The sequence below is a fragment of the Anastrepha obliqua genome, chromosome 3, assembly GCF_027943255.1.
Source record: "Anastrepha obliqua isolate idAnaObli1 chromosome 3, idAnaObli1_1.0, whole genome shotgun sequence".
NCBI classification, from domain to species: Eukaryota; Metazoa; Arthropoda; class Insecta; order Diptera; family Tephritidae; genus Anastrepha; species Anastrepha obliqua.
The window spans coordinates 82363546-82386717 of record NC_072894.1 but is presented as its reverse complement, the minus strand read 5'-3'; the positions used below and the strand labels follow the sequence as shown (position 1 = coordinate 82386717).

At 36.0% G+C, this 23172-nt stretch overlaps 1 protein-coding gene across 3 annotated transcripts; it reads right to left on the bottom strand.

Annotated features, from left to right (window-relative positions):
- Nucleotides 1-3131: 3131 nt before the first annotated feature.
- On the bottom strand, nucleotides 3132-23076 carry LOC129240470 (N-acetylgalactosaminyltransferase 6). 3 transcript variants are annotated; one of them, XM_054876288.1, is made up of 4 exons: nucleotides 22994-23076; nucleotides 8166-8742; nucleotides 7328-8093; nucleotides 3132-6773 (listed from the first exon to the last, which is right to left on the bottom strand). In XM_054876288.1, the coding sequence occupies exons 2-4, from the start codon at nucleotides 8645-8647 to the stop codon at nucleotides 6111-6113; spliced, it is 1911 nt and encodes a 636-aa protein (XP_054732263.1). In that variant the 5' UTR covers nucleotides 8648-8742; nucleotides 22994-23076; the 3' UTR covers nucleotides 3132-6110. The 3 variants fall into 3 exon arrangements, with proteins under 3 accessions (XP_054732263.1, XP_054732261.1, XP_054732262.1); XM_054876286.1 differs by having other exon boundaries at nucleotides 22578-23049; XM_054876287.1 differs by having other exon boundaries at nucleotides 22867-23049.
- Nucleotides 23077-23172: the final 96 nt, after the last annotated feature.

Genomic DNA, 23172 nt, shown 5'->3' with positions numbered 1-23172 from the left:
AACGCAGCACATGATTTGATTGAGCTGAAATAAACAATGACAATAACTTATTTGAACAAGTTCGATCGTTTGAACGCAAAGGCCTGTTTTTTTGTTCATTTGAAGCGTATGAATGTTTTACACTGAGCCGGTGCAGTTCTCTGGTGCAGATATGGGCTCTTTTGCCACTCCAACCAGTTTATACGCGTTTCAAATATCATACCAAGAGCCCTCTTTGCCCGCCACAGCGAATTCCTAACGTCTCTTTTGCCAGCGACTTCGCGTACAGTTAGAAAAACTCTGAAACCTCAAGCTCCACTGAACAGCCAGAAGCCGGATTGTCTCTATGCAGCAAGCATTGATGAATTTCATTACAATCATGCAAACAAGTATCCCACACAAATAAATGTCGCAACCAAAAATATAAAGATTGATGGAAGAACATGTGTACGAATTGCAAATGGTATGCCACAGCACAAATATGAAGTTTCTAGCGTATTTAAGCGCAAACACCAGCCAAAACACTTGTTAAATCCCATACAAATATCTCAACCAAAATCCATCTTTCACAGCGTGTTTGTGTACACACAAAAATGTAAGAATTTAAATTTTCAAATTGCTAATAATACTATATTAAAAATTTATTTTTAGTTCAAAAACTACTAACAAAGATCAACCAGGGTTACAGTAAACATGATAGTTACAAGCAAATCCTGGAATAGCGAAGAGATTTCGTAAAAGAAAGGAGGAGGTTAGCAAGAGGTTTAACAAGCAAAAATGTGCCCAATCAGTACTAAGAACAGGAATCAATTAGCAATAATATTAATTTTTTTGCGAAAGAGTTTTAGATTTTCGTTGTTGCTAATGCTTCGGGCCACTGCTCAGTATTGAGGTAAAGCCAAATAAAGTTGCTTCTGCGTTATCGCTAAATTAGGATATAATTTTTTCTGTTGCTACTTCTTCGCTTTTTGCTACTTATTTCTCCCTTATAAGCACTTGGCATACTGCACTGTACTTGACACCGCACATACATATATTTATTCACTTTAAACAGACGCAACCTCAATTTGTTCTTGCAGCAAAATGAAATTTATTTAATTTATTTAGTTAATTTCGTTCGATTAGATGCGCTGGTAATGCTTGTAACTGAGGGTTTGAATATATTCACAGTCAGTGATTATAAGCAGGATTTTCATATAAGCAGTTCCCTCTTATAAAAAAATAGAGTTATACTTTGAAACACCAGATGGATGGAAGGAAATTTAGTTTCAACATAAGAAGTGGGTTTGGTTTTTAACCGATCTCAATAATATTTATGTCGGATCTTAACGAGATGAAGAGTTTCATTGAAATATAATAATTTGTCTAGAGTTACAATACGCACGGACGTACAAGCATAGCTAAAGCGACTCCTCGCATCCTTTTCAGTATTTTGGTATATAGAGCGTGTTTGTTGTTTAATTATGTATATGTTATTTTGATAGTGACAGCTCTTTTCTGCTGAAAATCTTGACAGAAGGTTAGCCTCATTTTGCCAAATATTGCAAACTTTTTTCAAAGTCAACGTTGTGCAACCCAAGCAGTGCGTTTACTGAAAATAAGTCAAAATCATATTTTCTAATGGAAGGCATTTTCATTTCATAGGGATCGGAAAACCCGCTCGAGTTCGCCAGGAAGCCAATGCATCCTCAGAGAGTGACAGTTTGGTACAGATTTTGGCGCATTTTTCTTTGAAAACATTGTTGAAAAATTCATTTCGATTAATGTTGAACGCTACGGAAAAATGATAAATGCATTGTTTGTGGCTGGAAGTTGACGACATAGACCTGGGCAATATTCGGTTATAGCAGGATTGCACGCCATGCAACAATCGATATTTTGCGCGCAAAGTTCAGTAATATTCTTATCAACCGTCTCGGCGATGTCAATTGAGCCCCTCCACGCCGATTTATTTTATGGGTTGCCGTGAAGCCGCTTTGTTATGCGAATAATCCATTAACGAGGCAGTCACATGAATGAATCCGGGGAATGTTTACTCTTTCGAATGAATCAGTAATATAACGAAAAATATATTTGTTTGCTCATTTTATTGAACTTATGAACAAAAGTTTGCTGGTATAAAAGTTAATAATAAAAATTAAAATATAATTGAATCATAAAATTAAAAGTTATAAAGTTAAAATTATTGTTTCATGTATATATATATAAAACAATTGGAAAAAGACAAAAAATACATAAAACCAAATACATACAGTTTTTTTTATTATATTATATCACGAAAATTTTCAATGAAAATTATTTAACATGTTTTCGCGCAAATTGAAGCAAATCTATTCCGTTATTCAAATTGCAATAGTCACTTTATTAATTACCTTCCTAAAGATTTATTTCATAATAACTACATTTGCACGGTATAGTACATCGACGTACAAGCATACTTCTATATATGAAAATAATACTTAATTTACAAATGCACTTCAGTTCTCATGCATTCAAGCTTATATTTTAATAATGTAATTATAATTTATATTGTCACAATCAAAAAGTTTTGGGCATTCTTATAACTCCTCATAATGTTGATAATTGGGGTCTATGCTTAGCACGGCGTTACAAAGGTAAATAAATCATTGCATGAACTTTTTAAGGCGCATAATTTGGTGAGAGGCCTGGTTTAGCAAATCACGAAAGTGTATTCAAAAACTCTTAACTTTGATAATGTCCTTAAATATTCCTAAAAAAACCCCTCGAATGCGTGTAAAAGTTAAATATTATGTATATTTACCTTTGGAAGAAAAGTGTTAGCGAAGCCTATATATATGTAGATTAAAACAAGGTGAAATCATTGTCCTAATTAATAATTAAAAAGTTAGTCTTAATAAATGGTTAAGAATTATTAATCGTAATCATAAGTATTCTTCTCAATTAGCGCGATAACCGTGATTTTGGCCGAGTTTATGTATCCTAATCGTAAGAAAAGAAAATGATTACAATTAATTAATGATAGTTTTCATTAATCACAATTAAGCAGAAAAGTATGATTGAGTATTGAGATCTGCAATCATTATTTAATAATTATAAAAATATTGTAATCACAAGGGTAATAATTTTTTTTTTTAATAAGGAATATTTCTAACATTTCAACACAGGTGAATAGATTATAAGTAAAAATAAATATTTTGGCGCGTACATATTGAAGGGCATGCAGTTCTATGCTGCTTCCGTGTGGCAAATGGCTTTTTTATGAGGAACTTTTTCATGGCAGAAATACACTTGATTTGGCCTTACGTACCGAGCTGCGACAGCTTTTGAAAATATTTGTTTTTATTGGAATAACAGCAGAGGCATTAAATGATAGGGAAAATTTTATAAAAGTTAAACAACTTATATAATATATTTTGGGCCAAAAAAATCCACGAGCAAATCGAAAATGCCTACAGGGGCTTTCTTCTAGAATGCTAACCCTGTAAGCAGCACGCGACATTTCCTCATTATCCCCTGATCAAGTTTGGGAAATAAAAAATGGTCTTGCTATGTGAGACGAAAAAATAACTTGTTCGGAGTTACTTTAATTCGAGAAATTAATATTTACACAAAATAACATTCAATGGCGGCCGCCGTAGCCGAATGGGTTGATGCGTGAATACCGTTCGGAATTCAGAGAGAACGTAGATTCGAATCTCGGCGAAAGACCAAAATGAAGAAATAGTTTTTTCTAATAGCGGTCGCCCCTCGGCAGGCAATGGCAAACCTCCGATTGTATTTCTGCCATGAAAATGCTCCTCATAAAAAAAATATCTGTCGTTCGGAGTCGGCTCGAAACTGTACGTCCCTCCATTTGTGAACAACATCAAGATGCACGCCACAAATAGGAAAGGGAGCTCGGCCAAACACCCAAAAAGGGCGTAGGCAATTGAAAATAATGAAAATTATGTTAATTTTATTAACGAATATAAAAATTTGAGAGAGCTGTGGGATATAAATAGTGAAAAATATAAAAATAAAAATTTTAGAAAAAAAGCATACCTACAATTAAAAAATAAATACAATAAAATTAATAAAAATTTCAAATCCGCAAAAGAGTTTCATGTTGCAAGATACCGCAAAGTTATTGCCAGTCTAATTTCTGCTGATATTGCCTCTCTCATTATGGCATCTTGTTTCGTTATTTTGGCCTTTACGAAGTCCAACAATTTTCTAAACAGGGCTTCGTCCATCCTCATGTAATTTTTATAGTTCGCTGGCTCATTTTCCTTCAGTTCTTTCAGCAGCCTCTCGTTCGAAAATTCGATTTTTTTTAAAAGCCAATTTTTGGACTAAATTTTCTTTCTCTTCTTTTGTTGCATCTCTTCTTCCTCATTTTCGTACAAAAGTTCGTCAATTATAATAAGAGAAGTAATTTTACGTAATTCGTCGATAATTTAAAAAATTTAATTTTACGTATCTTCCGCTTGTACCTTTCCTGCACCACAGTTATACACAATACTGAGATTGAAGCAACGGTCGCAACGTGTTTCTTAAACAAAGGGAACACGTTGCTACAACGGTTGCCTCGTGTATATCTAGCTTAATGATTATTACTCATTTTCATTATCACGATTTCACAGGTCGCACCCTAAAGTAACCCAGATAAGAAAATTGTAGCACTGTAAATTTGTGCTCTTTCTTGTATATTTCTTGTACATTCTCATACACGGTAAATCGCAAAAATGCGTGGCAACAATTCGATGTTCAACGGTATTGTGTTTACGCTATGCCATGTGATAAGTCAGGCCAACTGGTACTTTGGCTACATTTAGCGTCATAGTTTTAAACAGTTTTGTTCCAAATTTCGATTAAAACGACCAACACGTAATTTTAAATTTACAAATAATGAAATTCTATTTGGAGTAAATACAAAAGAAACAATATATGTATATAAATGAGAAACAAATCAAGAAAAAGTAGTTTATTTGAATATGCGCGTGTCGTATAATTTACGCTCAGCTATCAAAGAATAAACAAACACTTTTCTTCACACATTTACGCCTTAAGCTTAGAGGGAGAAAAGCGATTAGAAGTAGTTGTGGTGAATTTTACGACAGCACTTCCGCTGAAAGGCACGGCGAATTGCTCTCATTCATAAAAATCAATTGCAAATTGTCATAATTAAGGCATTTTCTCTTGTTTTTGTTAACACTTTTAATATTGTTATTGTTTATGCAAAACTTGTTGAGTTTGTTTGCATTTCTGTGTACGGGCCTGTGAATATTATCAAAAAACTGTCAAAATTCATTTTGAGTTAGCTTTCCCCTTGAGTTAGCTTTCTTCCTTCGATTGCCGATACTTCTTGGTTCAGACATGAAAATAAAAATAAATAATTGGCCCGTACACTTCTTTTAGGTGTTTAGCCGAGCACTCCTCTTATTTGTGGTGGGTGTCTTGGTGTTATTCCACAAATGGAGGCACCTTCAGTTTTAAGCCGTCTCCGAACGGAAAATGGTTTTTATGACGAAGTTTTTCATGGCAGAAATACACTCGGAGGTTTACCATTGCCTACCGAGGGGCGACCGCTATTAAAAAAAGTTTTTCTATCATTCCAACCTACGCACTCCCGAATAGTAGTCACGTATCAACCCATCCGACTATTGTGGCCGCCAACATTTTGCAAGCCAATTTGCAACTATTTCATATAAATCGTTTAGCCTTCTTAAAACCTTCTTAGCCACTTAAGACTAATTTGAAAATAACTGAACATGAATTTGAGAGCGCTAAAATTATTTATAGTATCTTAGTTACTTAATAGTTTCTGATTTACTTGACCAGACCTACTTAAAAGGTTCTAAACCAGTGTAACGCCGTTTCATCTGATTAAATAAAAAATATTCATACTCCCTAGGGTAAAAGACTATGTATATACATATAAGAATAACACTTATTATTACAAATTGTAGTATAATATTGGCTAAAAAATAGTTTTACTTAGTATACGAACATATGTATAAATACAAATAGTAGAAACATAGTAGGCTGGAAACTATCCATATCAAATATTTTCACTTAAACTATGACTGTTTTACACACGAAAAATTTAATGCTTCTGAATGTATATTTTATTTCTGGGTCCAAAAATGGCAAGTTTAGATATTATTCGACTATAAGTTTGTTGGTTCCTGTTGATCAAACAGGTCTAACGCTGTATGATTTACATTACCAAAGTTCCATTTCATATATTCATTGTCAGAGTCGCATTGGTTAATGTAAAGAGCCCGTTTGCTTGGCTGAGCCTCCAAGCAGCGATTACTGCCTTTTCCCGCAATGAGCCATTTATGATTGCGATCATAAAACCAAAATTGATTTCCTCCTTGACCGTGGCAATCCCAAAGCCACACGGGTGCATCCGGTGGCTGCTGTTGTACGTCCAAGCAATCCATTTTGCGTCGTAAACGCAAATCTTTCTGCCAACTCAAAGCCCAATTTTGATTTCTTTGCGGTTGTTTCAGATTCGGCGCACAGGGAAAGAGACCGATTTTTGAGTGTCGTGGCTTGTTTAATGTATCTATGCATAAAGTTGGTTCACCGTCGCTTTGTATGGCACCATATGCATAATCAGGTGGCTCTATTGGCGGATACTTCTTGGGCAGATCAAATGCCACATTTTCCATAAACCATTTAAAATTTTTACATTTAAGTTTTTCGCGTATAGCCTTTTGTTTACTCAAATCGCCTGGATCAATACCCTCATACACTCCTTGTCCATGATCATATATATACTCTTTGTACTCGTCCATCCACACCTCAGCTACACGCTTGTAGTTCTAAATGTAATAAACAATACCAAAGAGTTTTTAGATTAAGTATATTAGCGATTAAATATCTAATCTTCGAGCCAAAACTCTATTATTAAGTATACTCTTCTCTAAGTTTAACATTTCTGTATATACAATTCAAATACTTCATATGATAGCTGCCCTACAAGGACGGCATCCACAAGCCGAGCGGTAGATATGTATATACATACAAATATCTCGCATACATCCGAGTTTGAAATGTTTCTCCTTCAAATCATAGTATGATTCTTAATGCAAGCGGCAGATGCATTTAATGAAACCTTTCCGTGGCAGAAATGCACTCGTCACCTAGAGTCAAACGCAATTCGGAAAAATGAATTATGTCCATTATTTCCGCAGCAGGTTTTGAACTCAGGGTATATTGCAGATGACACACACTTTCGGCTAAAACACGTCCGTTATACGGTGGTAGTTATATACCTTACAAACAAATGATTGGAAGGCAGCACATAAATTTACTATGCCCCCAGATATATATTCAAGGATGTTTATACATTTTCCAAATACTCTTAAAAACTTACCTTATGTAGGTAATCTGTTTTTCGCGGGCTAGGTTTTGAATTGCGTGGACCTCTGTATATATGCCCAATTCGAGAGCAGGGAGCATCCAAAAGTTCTCCACCACACATCCAAATCTTGAAACTCAGTTCGTATTGTTCACCACCCCAAATATCAAGCCCTTCATCGTAGCCACCCACCTCCCAGAAGAACTCACTTGATATAGCAAATAGTCCACCAGCCATAATGGGGCTCCTAAATGGTTTAGTCTTATCCACCAAGTCTTCCGGCAATAAAGGCAAACGTTTATAATAGAATTCCCAATCAAAAGCACCACGTGCGCCCTCATCTTGTGCTCTGTACTCGAAATTACTATGATCAATTACGTCGATAAATGGGCAAACCGAAACTCGTTTATTTTGTGCTATTGGTTCCAATAATGGTGGCAGCCAATTGTAGTTTGCTTCAACGTGCGAGTCCAAAAATATTAGCACTTCGGCCGTGGCATGGCGGGCACCAGCCATTCTCGCTCCAATCAATCCCGTACGTTCTTTCAGACGCACAATTTGTACTTTAGCGAAGTTTTCGGCCACATACTGTTCAAGTTGTTGAAATAAGTCCTCGCGATCACTAAAATCATCCACTAATATTATTTCCTTTAGCAATTCAGGTGGCGAACGATTCACCAAGCTGTGCACGGAACGCATAAGTACACCCAAATGCTCGTTGTAGAATGGAATTACGATGCTGACTGAAGGCAATTTCGCTAGGTATTTCTTTTTTTGACATCTAGAGGATGGAATGGAAATATATTTAGTGTATTGGAGATACAAACTTAATTGATCAATAAACTTTACTCACCCTTTATAACGAATATCGGGAAGGGAACGGTTTACTGAAATTGAATCGGAGAGTAAAGCATTGAATCCATTTTCCAAAGACATTTTTTGCTCCAACTCCTTCTGTGACTCGTCATTTAGCTCAGCCCGTTTGCCTTGTTCGCCGAGCCCAACTCGTTTCTGGTCGTGCTCCATAGCCAAATAATCATGCCAATCTTTCTTCAAATCACCTGATATTGACAATTTTCGGTGCTCAGGTATCACATCTTTTTGTGACTCTCTCAGGTTTGGAGCTTCAACTTCGTTCTCTGCACCAGCATCCAAATAATTATCCGACATCTTTTTGTGCGCGCGCAAATTTGCTGATTGTTTTGACGTCAAAATGGGTAATTTATTTCGATAAGGACTCGATGATATCCAGCTTGTGAGTAAGAGAAACAAAATGAATGACAAAGTCAACAACATTGCTGCTTTCAAAATCCATTTCAAATTTCGGCGACGCATTTTGGTTCAAACGCACACGTTGCAATTTTTCATCAAATGTTTGAACTTAAGTGATCTAGACGCCAACGCAGCGAAAAAGCTACTCACTGCCTCAACTGAAATAAGCAGCAAAAATAGCTTATTAAGATAGTGTATACATATGTACATATAATATAAGGCAACAGCATACATTGGCATATGTGTATATGTACATAGATAAATAAAACTTCTATTTGATAACACAGTTGGTTTTGAAGTACAACCCTGTAGGGCAATCAACTGGTATGGAATTAGTTTACTTCTAGTGAATTTAGAGTATTATCATTTCGTGTTCGCCCCTTTTCGTGTTTTCCCCTTTTTATACATACACATTCATAAGCAACAGCGATAGAGCAGAGCATTGAAGTAACATGTAACATTCATAGGAGCAGTTCTTGGGTCATAAATATTTTTTAACCTTTTCTTCCGACTCATCTAAGGGAAGATGTAGTAGTAATATATTTTTTTACTGTTTTATAAAAGTAGTGTTATAAAAGTACAAACGAATCGAAATAGATACAGAATATGTATGTTTACTAAAATGTTCAGAATGTTGGGAGGAGTCGATTGATGGCGCCCACGTCTTTCCGTCCGTGCGCACGATAACCAGGCGTAAATTAATATATTCCCATTAAACTTGGTACACAGATTACTCTTTGTCTAAGCTAGTTTGGTATTGAAAATAGGCGAAATTGCTTGATAACGAGTTGTTTATAAGTTTGTTTGATTCCAAAAATTAACAGACAGCCCAAATCAAATTTTTCTAAAATGTGCGGTGGTAAACAGAGTTCGGTCTGCACTGAATTTAGCCTTTCTTTCTAATAAATCCTTTTTTTATATAGAAAAAATATGCAATACCTTTGGGAAAAAATTATCAAAAATCGACGAGCATTTTGATCCACTTCAAACTTGTACTAAAAATTTAATGGGCTATAAAACTGGGCTGAACTTATTAAAAATTTTAAATTTTTATGAAAATTTTCCAATTTTTAAAAATCTTGTATAAAGTTTCAAATTTGGATTAATATGGTATTTATTCTAGAATCGTCATATTTACTATATTTTTATAAAAAAGAACATTTTAAATTAAATAATAAATAAATAGTCAAAATTTGTAAAAATGTATTTGCCGGCTGTACATATTTCGTCAAAACCAGAAGTGCTAGAATCTATTGTAGTCCCTTTATGTTGTTATGTTTATGTTTATTTAAAAGTGAGTTAAGAGTAATGCGTTATTTTCACCAAGCTATTAACCACAACTGGAAGCATTGAAGTATGTACGTCGTTAAAAATTCTCTGTGTTTAAATCTTCTTTTTAATTGGCGCGATAACCACTTACGCGATTTTGGCCTGTCTTTATATGAAGATACTAGGTGGTAAGTTTTCGTCTCGTTTATTATATCACGGCAAAAATTAAAAAAATAAATTTTCTGTATACACATTTCGCCAAACAGAAAACTATTTACAAAACTTTTTATATACTATGGCACACTATTTTCTGTTAGGTCATATGTTAATAGCAGAACCGCATCAACTCAGTTTCAAAAATAGCGCATTCTGAACAAAACGAAAATCGGCCCAACTCACGTTAGCGCAGATGGAAACACCGCTTAAACAGCTGAAGCTGATTTGTAATTTTATCGTAGGCGAAGTAGATAATCACCACGTAGTCACTGTATAAAGATTCTTGTGCATTTTTTCATTATCAAGGTACAGGGTGTTCTATCTGCACTTAACACATGACAACTCTGAATAACTTTGAGTTGCTTTTCGATTTGATTATTCTATAACATCTATGCAGGGACATTTCATCCTAAGCGGAGGAGGTAAATAATGGGACACTGAAAATCCTCGTATCGTGCATAAACAACCTCTCCATAATGTTAAAATCACTGTTTGGTGTGACGTGTACTCTACGAATATTATTATTTATTTATATTAATTACAATTAAAATCATAATTAATTAAGCGCTAGCTGCCAGGGCTATCGGCTTAGAATGTATATAAATTATAGGGAAGATTAAATTAATTTATGAATATGTATGTTCTTATATATATGTATATAATTGGCGCGTACACCCTTTTTGCGTGTTTGACCGAGCTCCTCCGCCTCTTCGGCTACGGCGGCAGGTATATTTTTACAAACCTTAAATATTAGTTTATTATTTTTCTCTTGTGGGAATGTTAATAGTTCAAAGGGGTTGAGATTGGAAAAATAAATAGTTCTGAATTTTGCAAGGAGGGGGGCAATATGGGGAGCACTGAGCAAGCACTGAGGCAAAATTTACATATTGGTTGAAGTTCCGGCAAACGATGAATTTGCTCAATATAATGTTTTCTCGGCGCATGATAAATATGTGTGTATCGAGTCTTAATAAAAAAGTGATTTTAACTTTTTTTAAATAATTTTATGAAAGAGAAAAATTCAACACATATTATAGCTTATGGCTACTAGCACTAAGAATTGTTATATCGAGCTGCAATCTCATCAAAATTTTTGTTTTTTTGTCTCAACTCAAAAGATGAGCGGCAAACTATCTTAATGAAATATGGCCGCGTTGTTTATCTTATCTTCTGATAGTGCTTTTTAATTCTTTCAGTTGTTTTTTAATAATCGACATACAGTGAGTAACATAAATAAGTCTACAGGAGCCTGATTTATGAATTGTTTGACGCTAACGCTTTCCTTAATATGTAATCAAAATATTTTACACATGGTAATTGTGTACTGGGAGAAGCTTTCATATGCGCCTTAATTTAGCTGTAAATTTTAGGTACCGTTATACACGCTTTGCTTTGTCTTTGATGCCAGCGAAATTTGTGTCACAAAAGTTAGTATACAGCAAACGATTTTCAGTTAGCATAACATTTATATTCACGTATTGATTAAAAAAGTTAAAGCTATTAAAAGGAAATAATTAAAGTGAGTATAAAAATTTAGGGAAGTACGTTTTGTATTAATTTTTGCGACATTTTTAGTAATGGCACCAAGAGGAAAAGAGCTTTCTGGTGATTTAAAAAAGCTGATTATAAAATATGACAAGGGCCATAAATCAATGCGAGAAATCGGTCGTTTTATAGATAGGAGTTTTGCTACAGCTCAAAAGATTGTGAATAAATATAAGAGTGCGGGAGGCACCACTAATAAAGAGCGTTGTGGGCGTCCTCCGCTCTTAAGTCTCAGAGAAAAAGCTTAGTCGTACGGAAAATCAGGACAAACCCCAAAATAAGTGCCCCCAAATCGAAATCTGAAGTTGAAAATTAGACTGGAACACAATTTAGCACCCAAACTATTCACCGGGTTTTGCATAGTGCTGGTTATCATGGGCGCAATGTTAGGAAAAAGCATTTTGTGAGTAGTGTCAATCGGAGTAAACGGATTTCATTCGCAAAAGATCATAAAAAATATGACCAAACGTTTTGGAACCAAGTCATATTTTCTGATAAGTGTAAGTGCAGTATCTGTGGATCTGATGGCCGTGGAAAAGTTTGGAGAAAAGTTAACGCGGAATTGGATCCAAACAATATGATCGGCACTGTGAAGCATGGAGGGGGCTCTGTGATGGTTTGTGGATGTATGGTTGCGAACGGGGTTGGAAACTTGGCATTTATCGAAAATATTAGGGACCGATATGGTTACTTAAATATTTTGAAAAATATTTTAAAAGAAACGAAATTGGGCCTTGGAGGAACGTTTATCTTCCAGCAGGATAATGACCCCAAGCACACATCCAACATTATAGGATAGTGGCTGTTAAACAATGTGCGAAAACAGCTGAAACGCCGCCACAGTCCCCGGATACCAACGCAATCGAACATTTATAGAAACATTTAAAACGGCAAATACGTAAACATCCGATTAGAAATAAAGAACAACTGAAAAACGTCCTTCAAGAGGAATGGAATAAAATACCACCAGCTGTAACTGAAAACTTGGTGAAATCAATGCCATCACGACTTAAAGCGATTGTAAAGTCTATGTGGTTATCCTACCAAATACTAGGATTTGATTTTAATTATGTTTTTGATTTCACAAACTAATAGGTAATATGATGAACTGTATACTTACTTTTGACACATGAATTTGTATAAACTTTAATATAAAAAGCAATAATTTTGTTCCTTTTTAAAATTTTGTCATTATTTGGATTAAATATGATTTTGTTGTAACTTAGGTTGTTTGAAGAAATCGATTGGGGGAAAATTGAAAACGTGTCCGGTGTATACTTATTTCTGTTACTAACTGTAAATGCCTTTTGAATCCTCCGATTGTATCTCTGCCATGAAAAAGCTCTTCATAAAAATATTTACCATTTTGATAATAAAGTTTTATCATTTGAACGTGCTGTTCAACCGTGTAACTTGCCATGATGATTTGGCATAAGCAACTCAATAATAAACAAAAGATTTGACAAAAGCAATTTCGAAGCAATTTCCCATCGCAAGTAATGGTTTGGCCCGCAGTGACCGCTGATGGACGCTCTCTAATCGTTTTTATCGAGACCGGTGTCAAAGTGAATGAGATTTATTATCGGGAAAATGTTTTAGAAGCTGCTTTAGAGCCGTGGACACGCAAACATTTCGGTTGTAGACCATGGACGTTCCGACAGCACTCGGCACCGTCTCATAAAGCTCGTGTGAACCAAGAATGGTTAAAAAATCTTGTTCCACACTTCATTTCGTCCACGCAATGGCTTTCGAATTCGCCAGACGCAAATCCAATGGACTATTCCATCTGGTCCATTTTGGAGAGCAAGGTGAGGACTAAAAAATATGCCAGTATGGATGCGCTGAAAAAAGCGATTATACGAGAATGGGTGAAAATACCTCAAGATCACATTTGTGCAGCATTCAACTCATTTTTTGACCGTTTGAACAATTTTATCTTTGAAATCAATAAAAACTAATTTCACACAAAAAAGTTATGGTGTTTTGAATAGGTAACACTTCATATCGTTCACCCTGTATATAATTCTCGCTTACACCTTTTGTTGTTGGTTGTTTGGCCGGTAAATATATTTGTCTTACAATTGTCTTATATTTGTCTTACAAATAAATACAACACACGAAATCCACCCTGGTACTTGGAAGAAGGCTACTTCCACGTAGTTGATACAATTGGCCTTGTCTTCTTTCTTATTTATTAATTCAATTACAGGTACAGACATTTAATATTTGTTTGAATAATAACCGTGCCTTGTTTTTGCTACCGAAGTTTTGCGATTTAACGACGTGCATGTTCATCATTCGTACTTTTAAAAATTAAAATTAAAATTTTAATTTAATTTCTGTATCTTCAAATGAGTAAGTACCTTTTCCATAATTGTTTGGCACGATTTTCTGAGCAAAACTTTAGAAATGGTTATTTGGGTTTCAATTGCCATAAAAAAAACACTCATGTAACGGGTGATCAATTAAGAGGAGTTTTTTTCATTTGCGTTTTTTTTACAGATCGCGCGCGAGTTGTGGCAAACTGTCATCGTGGATTTGTTGAACAGCGTTTGGCATTTCATCATGGAAAGACTCACACCGCAACAACGTCTACAAATTGTTCAACTGTATTATGAAAATCAGCGTTCTGTCACAAATGTTTTTCGTGTGCTTAGACCGCATTATGGTCAACATAATCGGCCTGCCTTAAACACTATTCGACATACCATCAACAAATTTGAATCCGAATATTCATTGGTGGATAATTCTCGACCGAATAGACCACGTCCAGCAAGAAGCATTGAGAATATAGCGGCAGTAGCAGAGAGTGTACGTGAAAACCGCGATGAATCGATTCGGCACCGGTCTCAGCAAGTTGGACTGTCGTATGGAACAACTTGGTCAATTTTACGGAAGGATCTTCATTTAAAAGCATACAAAATACAGCTCGTACAAGAACTAAAGCCAAATGACCTTCCTGCACGTCACCGTTTTGCTGATTGGGCTCTTGAAAAGATTGAAGAAGATCCGCTGTTTTCGAGCAAAATTTTGTTCAGCGATGAGGCGCATTTCTGGCTCAATGGTTACGTCAATAAGCAAAATTGCCGTATTTGGGATGAAGAGCAACCAGAACAGGTTCAAGAGCTACCTTTACACCCAGAGAAAACAACGGTCTGGTGTGGTTTATGGGCTGGTGGAATCATCGGTCCATATTTTTTCAAAAATGATGATGGCCGCAACGTAACTGTGAATGGTGCTCGCTACCGTACCATGATATCGGACTTTTTGCTACCTGAAATTGAATCTAATGATCTCTACGAGATTTGGTTTCAACAAGACGGAGCCACTTGCCATACAGCTCGTGAAACAATGACTTTATTGAGAAGTCATTTCGGAGAGGACCTGTGAGTTGGCCACCAAGATCTTGTGATATCACACCTTTGGACTTTTTTCTTTGGGGATTCGTGAAGTCCAAGGTCTATGCTGATAAACCAGCTACGATTGAAGCTCTGGAAGCCAACATTACGCGTGTTATTCACGACATACCAGTCGAAATGCTCGAACGAGTGATTGAAAATTGGACCTTCAGAATGGACCACCTTAAGCGTAGTTGCGGCCAACATTTGAATGAAGTCATATTCAAAAAGTAAACGTCAAAGAATGTCCTTTCAAATGATAAATAAAGGTTTTGAACATAATTTACATTTTTGTTTTTTTTTTTTAACTATTGAAAAAAGCACCTCATGATTGATCACCCGTTACAACATTTCCGGACGTATGAAAAAGACTACATGAATTTGTTGCACGAACCCTTGATTTATTTTATGGAGGAACTGACAGGCACTAGCACCATATTTCAAAAAGATAAAGTCATACATGAGGTACGCGCTATCCGAAATTGCCTTCAGGAGAAACAAATTCAAGTAATAGAGTGGCCATCACAATCCCCAGACTTAAAACCGGTCGAGGGCAACCTTTCTCTTCGAGCATACGCTAGGAAGTTGAACAAGTGGGAGTCGTAGCCTCAAAGATTTCATATTCTTAGATGAGATCACTTCTCATAGACTTTGCACAGTAAACATACTTTTAAACTGTCGTCTAACTCCATACAATCAAAACTTCTGCACTGTTACCTTCGCCAGGTAAATTCTAAATTTATTCCAGTTAGTATTCCTGGAGTCCAAAAGCTTGGATTTTTCTGCTTTTAATATGAAAACGAATAGGTATTAAGTTTTCTTATATACTGTGGTATTAAATCTTATATACTTTTGTGTACAAATACACTATGCGACAAAATCAAACTTGTTAATAAATAATGCTTGGTCAATGGCCCTTTCCGAGTTTAGGAAGATTTCCTTAATTTAATCCAGGCATACTACTTATAGCTTAACGAAGTTTTTCAAAAACATTATTAATACGAGGAATTAGTTCTAAGGTTTATTTTTTGTTGCTCTGTGAATTGAATTTTTGTTTTTACATTAATATCGAGTGTTTTTTTAAGAGCCTGAGAACTTAAAATGATAATACAAAAAATAAATATTGTTGGGATAGATTATTTTTTTATTATAATCTGGTAGATAACTTCATGACAATTTTTGATATCCGGCATACTATATACACCGCGGTTATGAGTTACATGGTCTATTCGATCAGTCCAATAAATCGATTGTTAAGCGCGCTGTATGTCAAGTAGCGCCGTCTTGTTGAAATCAAATATTGTCGATGTTTAACTGATTAATTTTTGGAAACAAAAATTCGGTCAGCAAGGCCCCATTTAGAAAGAAATAAGGACCGATGATATCGCCAATGCTCTATGAACTTCCCGAATAGATTTTTTTTCTAAGTAAATTTCAACAATTTGGGAGCGTTGTTCTGACGTTAAACGATTATGATGGCTTGCCAAACCACAATGTAAAGAAATGTCAACACAATCTCGATATCGATAGTTCTCATGCAGCTAAAAAAACCCATGGTTGAAAGATTTCAGCAGACTTTAAGGGGTTATATACAGTTAGAAGGCCGAAAAAAGCGAATTTTCTAGAATTCCAAATCTAAAAATTTGTACATATATTATGTTATCTTTTAACTATATTTTAAGACTTATTATTAGTAAAAATATTTATTTGGAAAGGAGCTACAGCTGATCTCCCGGAGCTCCTCTCACGTTTTGCGGTGACCACTATATGTATGTCTGAACTGGATCGTCTGAATTTAAAAAATCAAACAGATTTCGTTAAAGGCGGTTTCTAAAAAAAAAAATCTATTTAAAATCGTGTTAAAATTTGAGACTAACCGGTTTAGCCGTTTTCAAGTAATGTTGGTCACCGACTTTGAAAATACCATTTTGAGAAAAACGCGTTTAAAGTTTGAAAAGCACTTTCAAGCTCTCTGAAACGCCTTTTGAAATTCGCGTGTAACTTCGAAAATATTCCACGGACTGATATACTATTTTCTGTGTATATTCTAAAATATACATAAAGAAAATAAAAACAAAATCGATTTTTTGAAAATTCTAACCCTTAAAATGGTAGCAATTTTAGGAAATTAACAAAATTATTATTTTTCCACCACTGCATACGATTGCTCTAATAACACTGATTTCCGTATTTGCATGTTTGACCACTCCATTCTCCAGAGTACCTCAGGAGAAAAGCAAAACAGGTAAATGTTTAATTCATAACTCAAACGTATGTCAAAGAAAATGATATTTTTATGATGGTTCTTTTGAAACGATCCCTTTTTTAATTTTAATTTTGATTTGTTAATTTAAATATTTATTTTAAAAAATTATAAAATTGGCACACAGTGTAATCTAGCGTAAAGCTAATAAGAAACAAACGTCAGAAATAATTTCATCTTACCATTTACATATTTGAGCATTTTCTGAGAATATTTCCTTAAAAGCTTAATTAAGCAATTACGGATATCTTCCTTATTTGAACTAAACTTGCAAAAAATTTATTAAGCTAATATTATTGACACCTAGAATTATCACTTCGATTTGGTTTCGCTCAATACCGACTTCAACCGTGTGTTTTACTATGTTATGAGTTTCCATGCTTCCACTTTTTATAAATTTTATATAATAAGAGTGATATTCTTATTTTCAATGAAAACCATTTCTTTACCAAAAACGCCATAAATAATAGTAAATATTTTGTCATCCGCTTACACTTTCTGTCTCACTATATATATGTATGTAAATAACTTGCATACATACATATGTATGTGCTTGCATGCGAGCATACATACATATGTATATTCATTCATATGTATATTGATGATATGCTTGGTAACTTTAGGTCCACCATGGTAAGAAAAAATTCTTCATGAAAAGATTATTTACGCGTTCTTCTTACTCATTTTCCGGTTTGATAATTGTTTGCATTGGTATGAGCATAGTTGCCAACTTGGTGCCTTAAGCACAAGATTTAGAGCTCTTCAAATATTAAAAAAATGAAATTTGAACTAAATTGATATATTAAAGTCATAGGTAGAAAATTTTTGATTGAAGTTAAGACATAATATGTATAATATATTATAGTCACAGTGGTATCACAACGGATGATGAAACAACAACGTGGACAGATCGTACAATTGTATTACGAAAATCGACGCTCTGTAGTGTTCGTCGCGCGCTCAAGCCAACATCAGCGATCAGCGATGAGTCCTATTTTTGGCTTAATGGCTACGTCAATAAACAAAATTCCTGTATTTGGGCTGAAGAGCAACCCGAAACCATTCAAGAACAGCCATTTTATCCATTGAAAATAACCGTTTGGTGCGGCATATGCGCTGGAGTAATTAGCGGCACATATTTCGCTTCATGATAAACGATTTATTGATGCGGGAATTTGGAACCCGTGATCTCCACAACATTTGGTTCCAACAAGACGGCACCATACAGCCCGTGAAACAATAGATTTACTGGGTCGTCGTTTTGGTGAGCACTTTATCCCTCGTCTCGGACTGGTGAGTTGGCCACCAAGATCGTGTGATATCACACCTTTATATTTTTATTTGTGGGAGTATGTAAAGTTTAAATGCTTGTTGAATAAACCAGCTTCGATTGAGGAGCTAAAGTTATTCACGAGATACCGACCGAAGTCCTCCAGCGAGTCATTCAAAATTGGTGTTTACAGATGGCCAAATTACGGCGCAGTTGCGGCCAATCTTTAAAAACTAAATGTCATAATGTGTCATATGTATATATAATTGGAGCGTATACCCTTTTTGGGTGTTTGGCCGTGCTCCTCCTCCTCTTTGTGGGGAGCGTCTTAATGTTCTTCCACAAATGGAGAGACCTGCACTTTCAGTACGGCTCCGAACGGCAGATATTTTTTATGAGGAATTTTTTCGTGACAGAAATAGAAAAAATAGCTGTTGGAAAAAACTTTTTCTTCATTTTGGTCTTTCACCGAGAAACGAACCTACATTCTCTTCTACGCTCTACGTTCGTTCCGAATGGTAACCACGCACCAACCCATTCTGCTATGGCGGTTTAGTAAAAACCTATTACTAAACAATAAAAATGATTTATGACTTAAAAGCATATGTAGATTTTTATTGAGTCACATTGCTGCAATGATCATTCATGGGTTAAAGCAATGTAAATCAATGCGCAACCACATGATGTGATTTCGCTATAGCAGCTGATTTATTTTATTTTTTTCTTGCGATTTGCTAGTTGGAATGTCAAAGTGCCCTGCTTCTTTGTTTTATTTGTTTGTTTACGTTCCCATTGAATTTTTGACAAAAGCCAAAAACAAAATGCATGTAAACTCCAAGGCGAATAGAATAGAATACGGAAGGTGGCGTCATCCCAAAAACCGATACTTTTTTTTTGCGATTTTGACAATTGTGACATCAGGCACCATAATAAAACAAAACAAACAAAAATAGGAGAAATTACATGTTTGTAAACATTCAGTGAATGGCTTGTTAATATTATGATTTATGGCATTCGTGCCACGATATGCCACGAATTACAAAAATACCTCCAAATGCAGTTTTTCGGCGTTTTTATGCCGATGACGGCAGGCAGAAATCCTCTGAGCTAATCCTCTGCGTGGATGCTGGCCGGGCATAGAGCATCACAGCTTACAGTGCAGGACGGTGGAGCTGGCACAAAGAATATTGCTAATCAAGTTCCTGGCGGTTAGAAATAAAACGATAAGGGTAATGATGCTGCTATAAAACCAACATGGAGGGCAAAAACGAAGAGACGAAGGAAGGGATAAGCTTACAAGCTGTGTCGCCAGCAGCCACACCTCTTCTGTAACGGGGGCAGGTTACAGCGGTTCTACCAATACTGCCAAGCCTAAACCTAAATCCCCTCTGCGACGCGATGGTGCCTTAGCCCTTGAAGACTTGGACCATCAAAAAAGGGGTTAAAAACGAAATCGCGATACAAGGCTGCGATCAAAATCTGCGACCGACTTAGAGGTAAGTCTAACCTTAAGGAAGAAGAGGAGCGACGGCGAAAAGCCGACAACGTCTAAAGCAGCAGCGGCGGCGACCAGCGAGATTACCAACGACATCTGATCGTGGTGCTCGTTGACCGTAGTAATCAGACAGATAGCGGAGAAACGTAGTTGAAATGAAGTTGCTAGAAGGCTTCTTTACTAAGATGGATGTCGATCTGAATGCACCTAAGCCTGCTTTTGACGGCGCAAGATGGTTCAGACGTGGTTATTACCTGCAAGGACGATCCGATACTGATCTGTGTAAAGGAAGCTGACAAACCACTTCAAAGCCCATGAGAAGGTACCAAACTCGAAATAGTCCATCGCAGCAATATACCAACGATTCCAAAGGCAAGAGTGCTCATTTCAAGAGCAGTAAAACCCGAGGGCTAAGGTTTCTATAACGACAGAATCCAGACTTTCCTAACTGTGGCTGGAGGGGGCTCAAAGTGGCCAAGCTGGTGAAAGGAGAGGAAGGTCAGCAATACATTATCCAGATAAACAAGGCGGCGAAGGATATTCTTTACGAGCTTTGAGAAGATGGCGTGGGGAATAGGCAGCATATTTCTACACCTCGAAAAGCGCCACACTGCTGACGATAACCAAAAATGTGGAATAGGGTTGATAAACATCCACAAATCTAAACTAGTGGAACCGTGGATAGACTCGGGAAACATACTTTCCGAGTGCAGTAAACAGAGTAAGATCAGTGATACTATTTAGTAAAAGTATAAGTTCCAATTTTAACTCTAATCTCCCAACAAATACCACTTACCACACGAAAATGGCGCACCGACAAGCGATCTTAAAAGGCTGGCGAGGACAGCTGGCGAGAAAAGGCAGGAGCTGGTGGTGCAAATTCGCATCACACGATCTGGGGGAGCACGTACACGAACTCCAAAGGTGAGTCACTATTTAACTTTATATTACAAAGTAGCTTTGTTATAGTGAATAAGGGTAAGGACCCTAGAGAAGATTTGGGGGTAGAGAATTGGAAGGTGCTTAGTACAACATCATACCATCATTCGAACCATAGGTACATTAGATTGAACATTACGTTCTCTTACAAGAAAAAAGGCACACTATTAAGGAATCCTAGGAAAACTAACTGGCATCTTTACGGTACACAAAGTGCATTGGGGTAGTACTAGACAGCAAGCTACTATGGAACCAAAATGAGAAACCAACTTCAAGGTTTAATTTTACATATAGATATAGCCAGGTAGCTATTAAAGCAGTGACATCGTTTAGTATAACGTCCAGGATCGTTCTTTACAGCAGGGAGGCAGTAAAAGGTTGGCAACGAATTGTAAGCTACATTTCCATTGGGCTCCAAGCCAAAAGGTCATTGTGGGAAACGAAATAGTAGACACTAAACGAAAAACGTCAGAAAACGGGGTCTCTCTATCATCCAATCTTGTTAACAAAATACCAAAGTAAATACGAACATAAAACAATGAACTAAACGAAAACATGATAAAAAAAAATCAGGACAAAATGGGAGAGCCTGTGCACTTTCGGGAATGCAAAGATTATGTGTAAACAAGACAATCACAGTCGTATTCTATTTATACTATCACTAACTCGAAGAGATTGTATGACTATAATAGGCATCTCTTTTGCGGATATGCTGCGTTATTCAAAACACGCTTAAAATATCTGCCCCCATCACAATTTGACAGCTTGGAAGACGTGTAAGCTGCGGGTTGGAAATGTCTTCTTAAATTCGCAATAGAAACAGGCACCATGTGTGAGGACTATTTCAAAACGCATAATTAATAACCTCCATTTGGTATCGCTATTAACCGAACCGGTCTATGAGTGACTGCAAGTCAACCAGGTCAACCTAACCCAACATATGCGGATGAGGCCGTGGCAAGTAAGTGTATGTGTGTCAGATAATTTCTGTATTTGGTAGTTGTTGTTGTCGTTGTTGTTATTATTATTATTGCTGCTTCAATATACTTAACCATGTCAGTGTAGTGTAGATTACCGGTCGTCTTCGTCAGCTAATCTAACGGTAGACCCAGGAAACTTGCTGTTTAGACAGGTTGGGTCCAGAGGGAGAGGATTGTTAGATGAGTGGATTTGACGGGACATGTGAAAAGGTGGTTCGTGTCGTGCGGGGTGCATTCCCACGGCAGCCGGTTCTACGTTACCGGAATAACTCTTCGTTTTTCCCAACCAAGGGCTGCTACCCCAGTAAACTAGCTTTGTCTAGTACCCCGCTATTGCTTTCGCCTCCTTTCCTTTTCTGAAACAAGTAATTCCCCTTCCTTTTGTTTATTATTCACATAAATTATTCTGACGTCGCAGCGACGATTCGGAAGACGCAATCGTCTATTCTATCACTCTTGTTAACACACCAGCTTTTACCAGAAAACGATTCCGTACTTTTTGGTGTTGCTCCCTCAGTCGGAACGAACTTTTAGTACGCTTTTGATGCTGAAGGTACATATATATAAAATATATACATACATATGTATAAAAGTAGCAATGTTTAAATTAAATCTTACCCAAACCTGTATCCACCTTCTCCTCCAACTACAATTATTCATTAATATTTATAATCAAATATACACGTAAAAGTTATTAAGCGAATAAATGCATTATAAGTCTTTTAAAATATATATGCATATGTTTCCTCCAAGTGGCTGTCGGCAAAAAAATTCTGCCTTCACTATAAAATAATGGGTGGTTTTTGTACGATACGCCATTCGCTTTTTTATGTAAAGTTATAGATTTTTTCAATGAATCTCACGGAATATATTGGCTTAAAGATACTTTCAATAAAATTAACCTTACACTATTCACAACATGTTTTTAAGTTATTTGTTCGAAAATGTTGAGCACTATCTTCACAAATTTTTATACATTAAGTGCACTTGACACATATCTTTTTATTATTATTATATCTTCTTAAAAAGCATACCAGTTTCAAACACTTCATATTTATACGTAAAATTAATTAAAATATAAATTGCATCTATAAATTACACTAAACATTTCATAGATAACTTTAGCGTACCAGCCGAATCAACAATAGCTGAAAACTGACAGAAGGAGTGTGCTGCCAGACGAAGACAAAACAAATTAAATGCGAATAAAAAC

Coding starts and splice junctions, on each gene's coding strand:
- LOC129240470 (XM_054876288.1), bottom strand. CDS start 8,647: ATGCGTCGCCGAAATTTGAAATGGATTTTGAAAGCAGCAATGTTGTTG. Junction 8,094..8,165: donor CCCGATATTCGTTATAAAGG/GTGAGTAAAGTT, acceptor TCCATCCTCTAG/ATGTCAAAAAAAGAAATACC. Junction 6,774..7,327: donor AAACAGATTACCTACATAAG/GTAAGTTTTTAA, acceptor TATTACATTTAG/AACTACAAGCGTGTAGCTGA.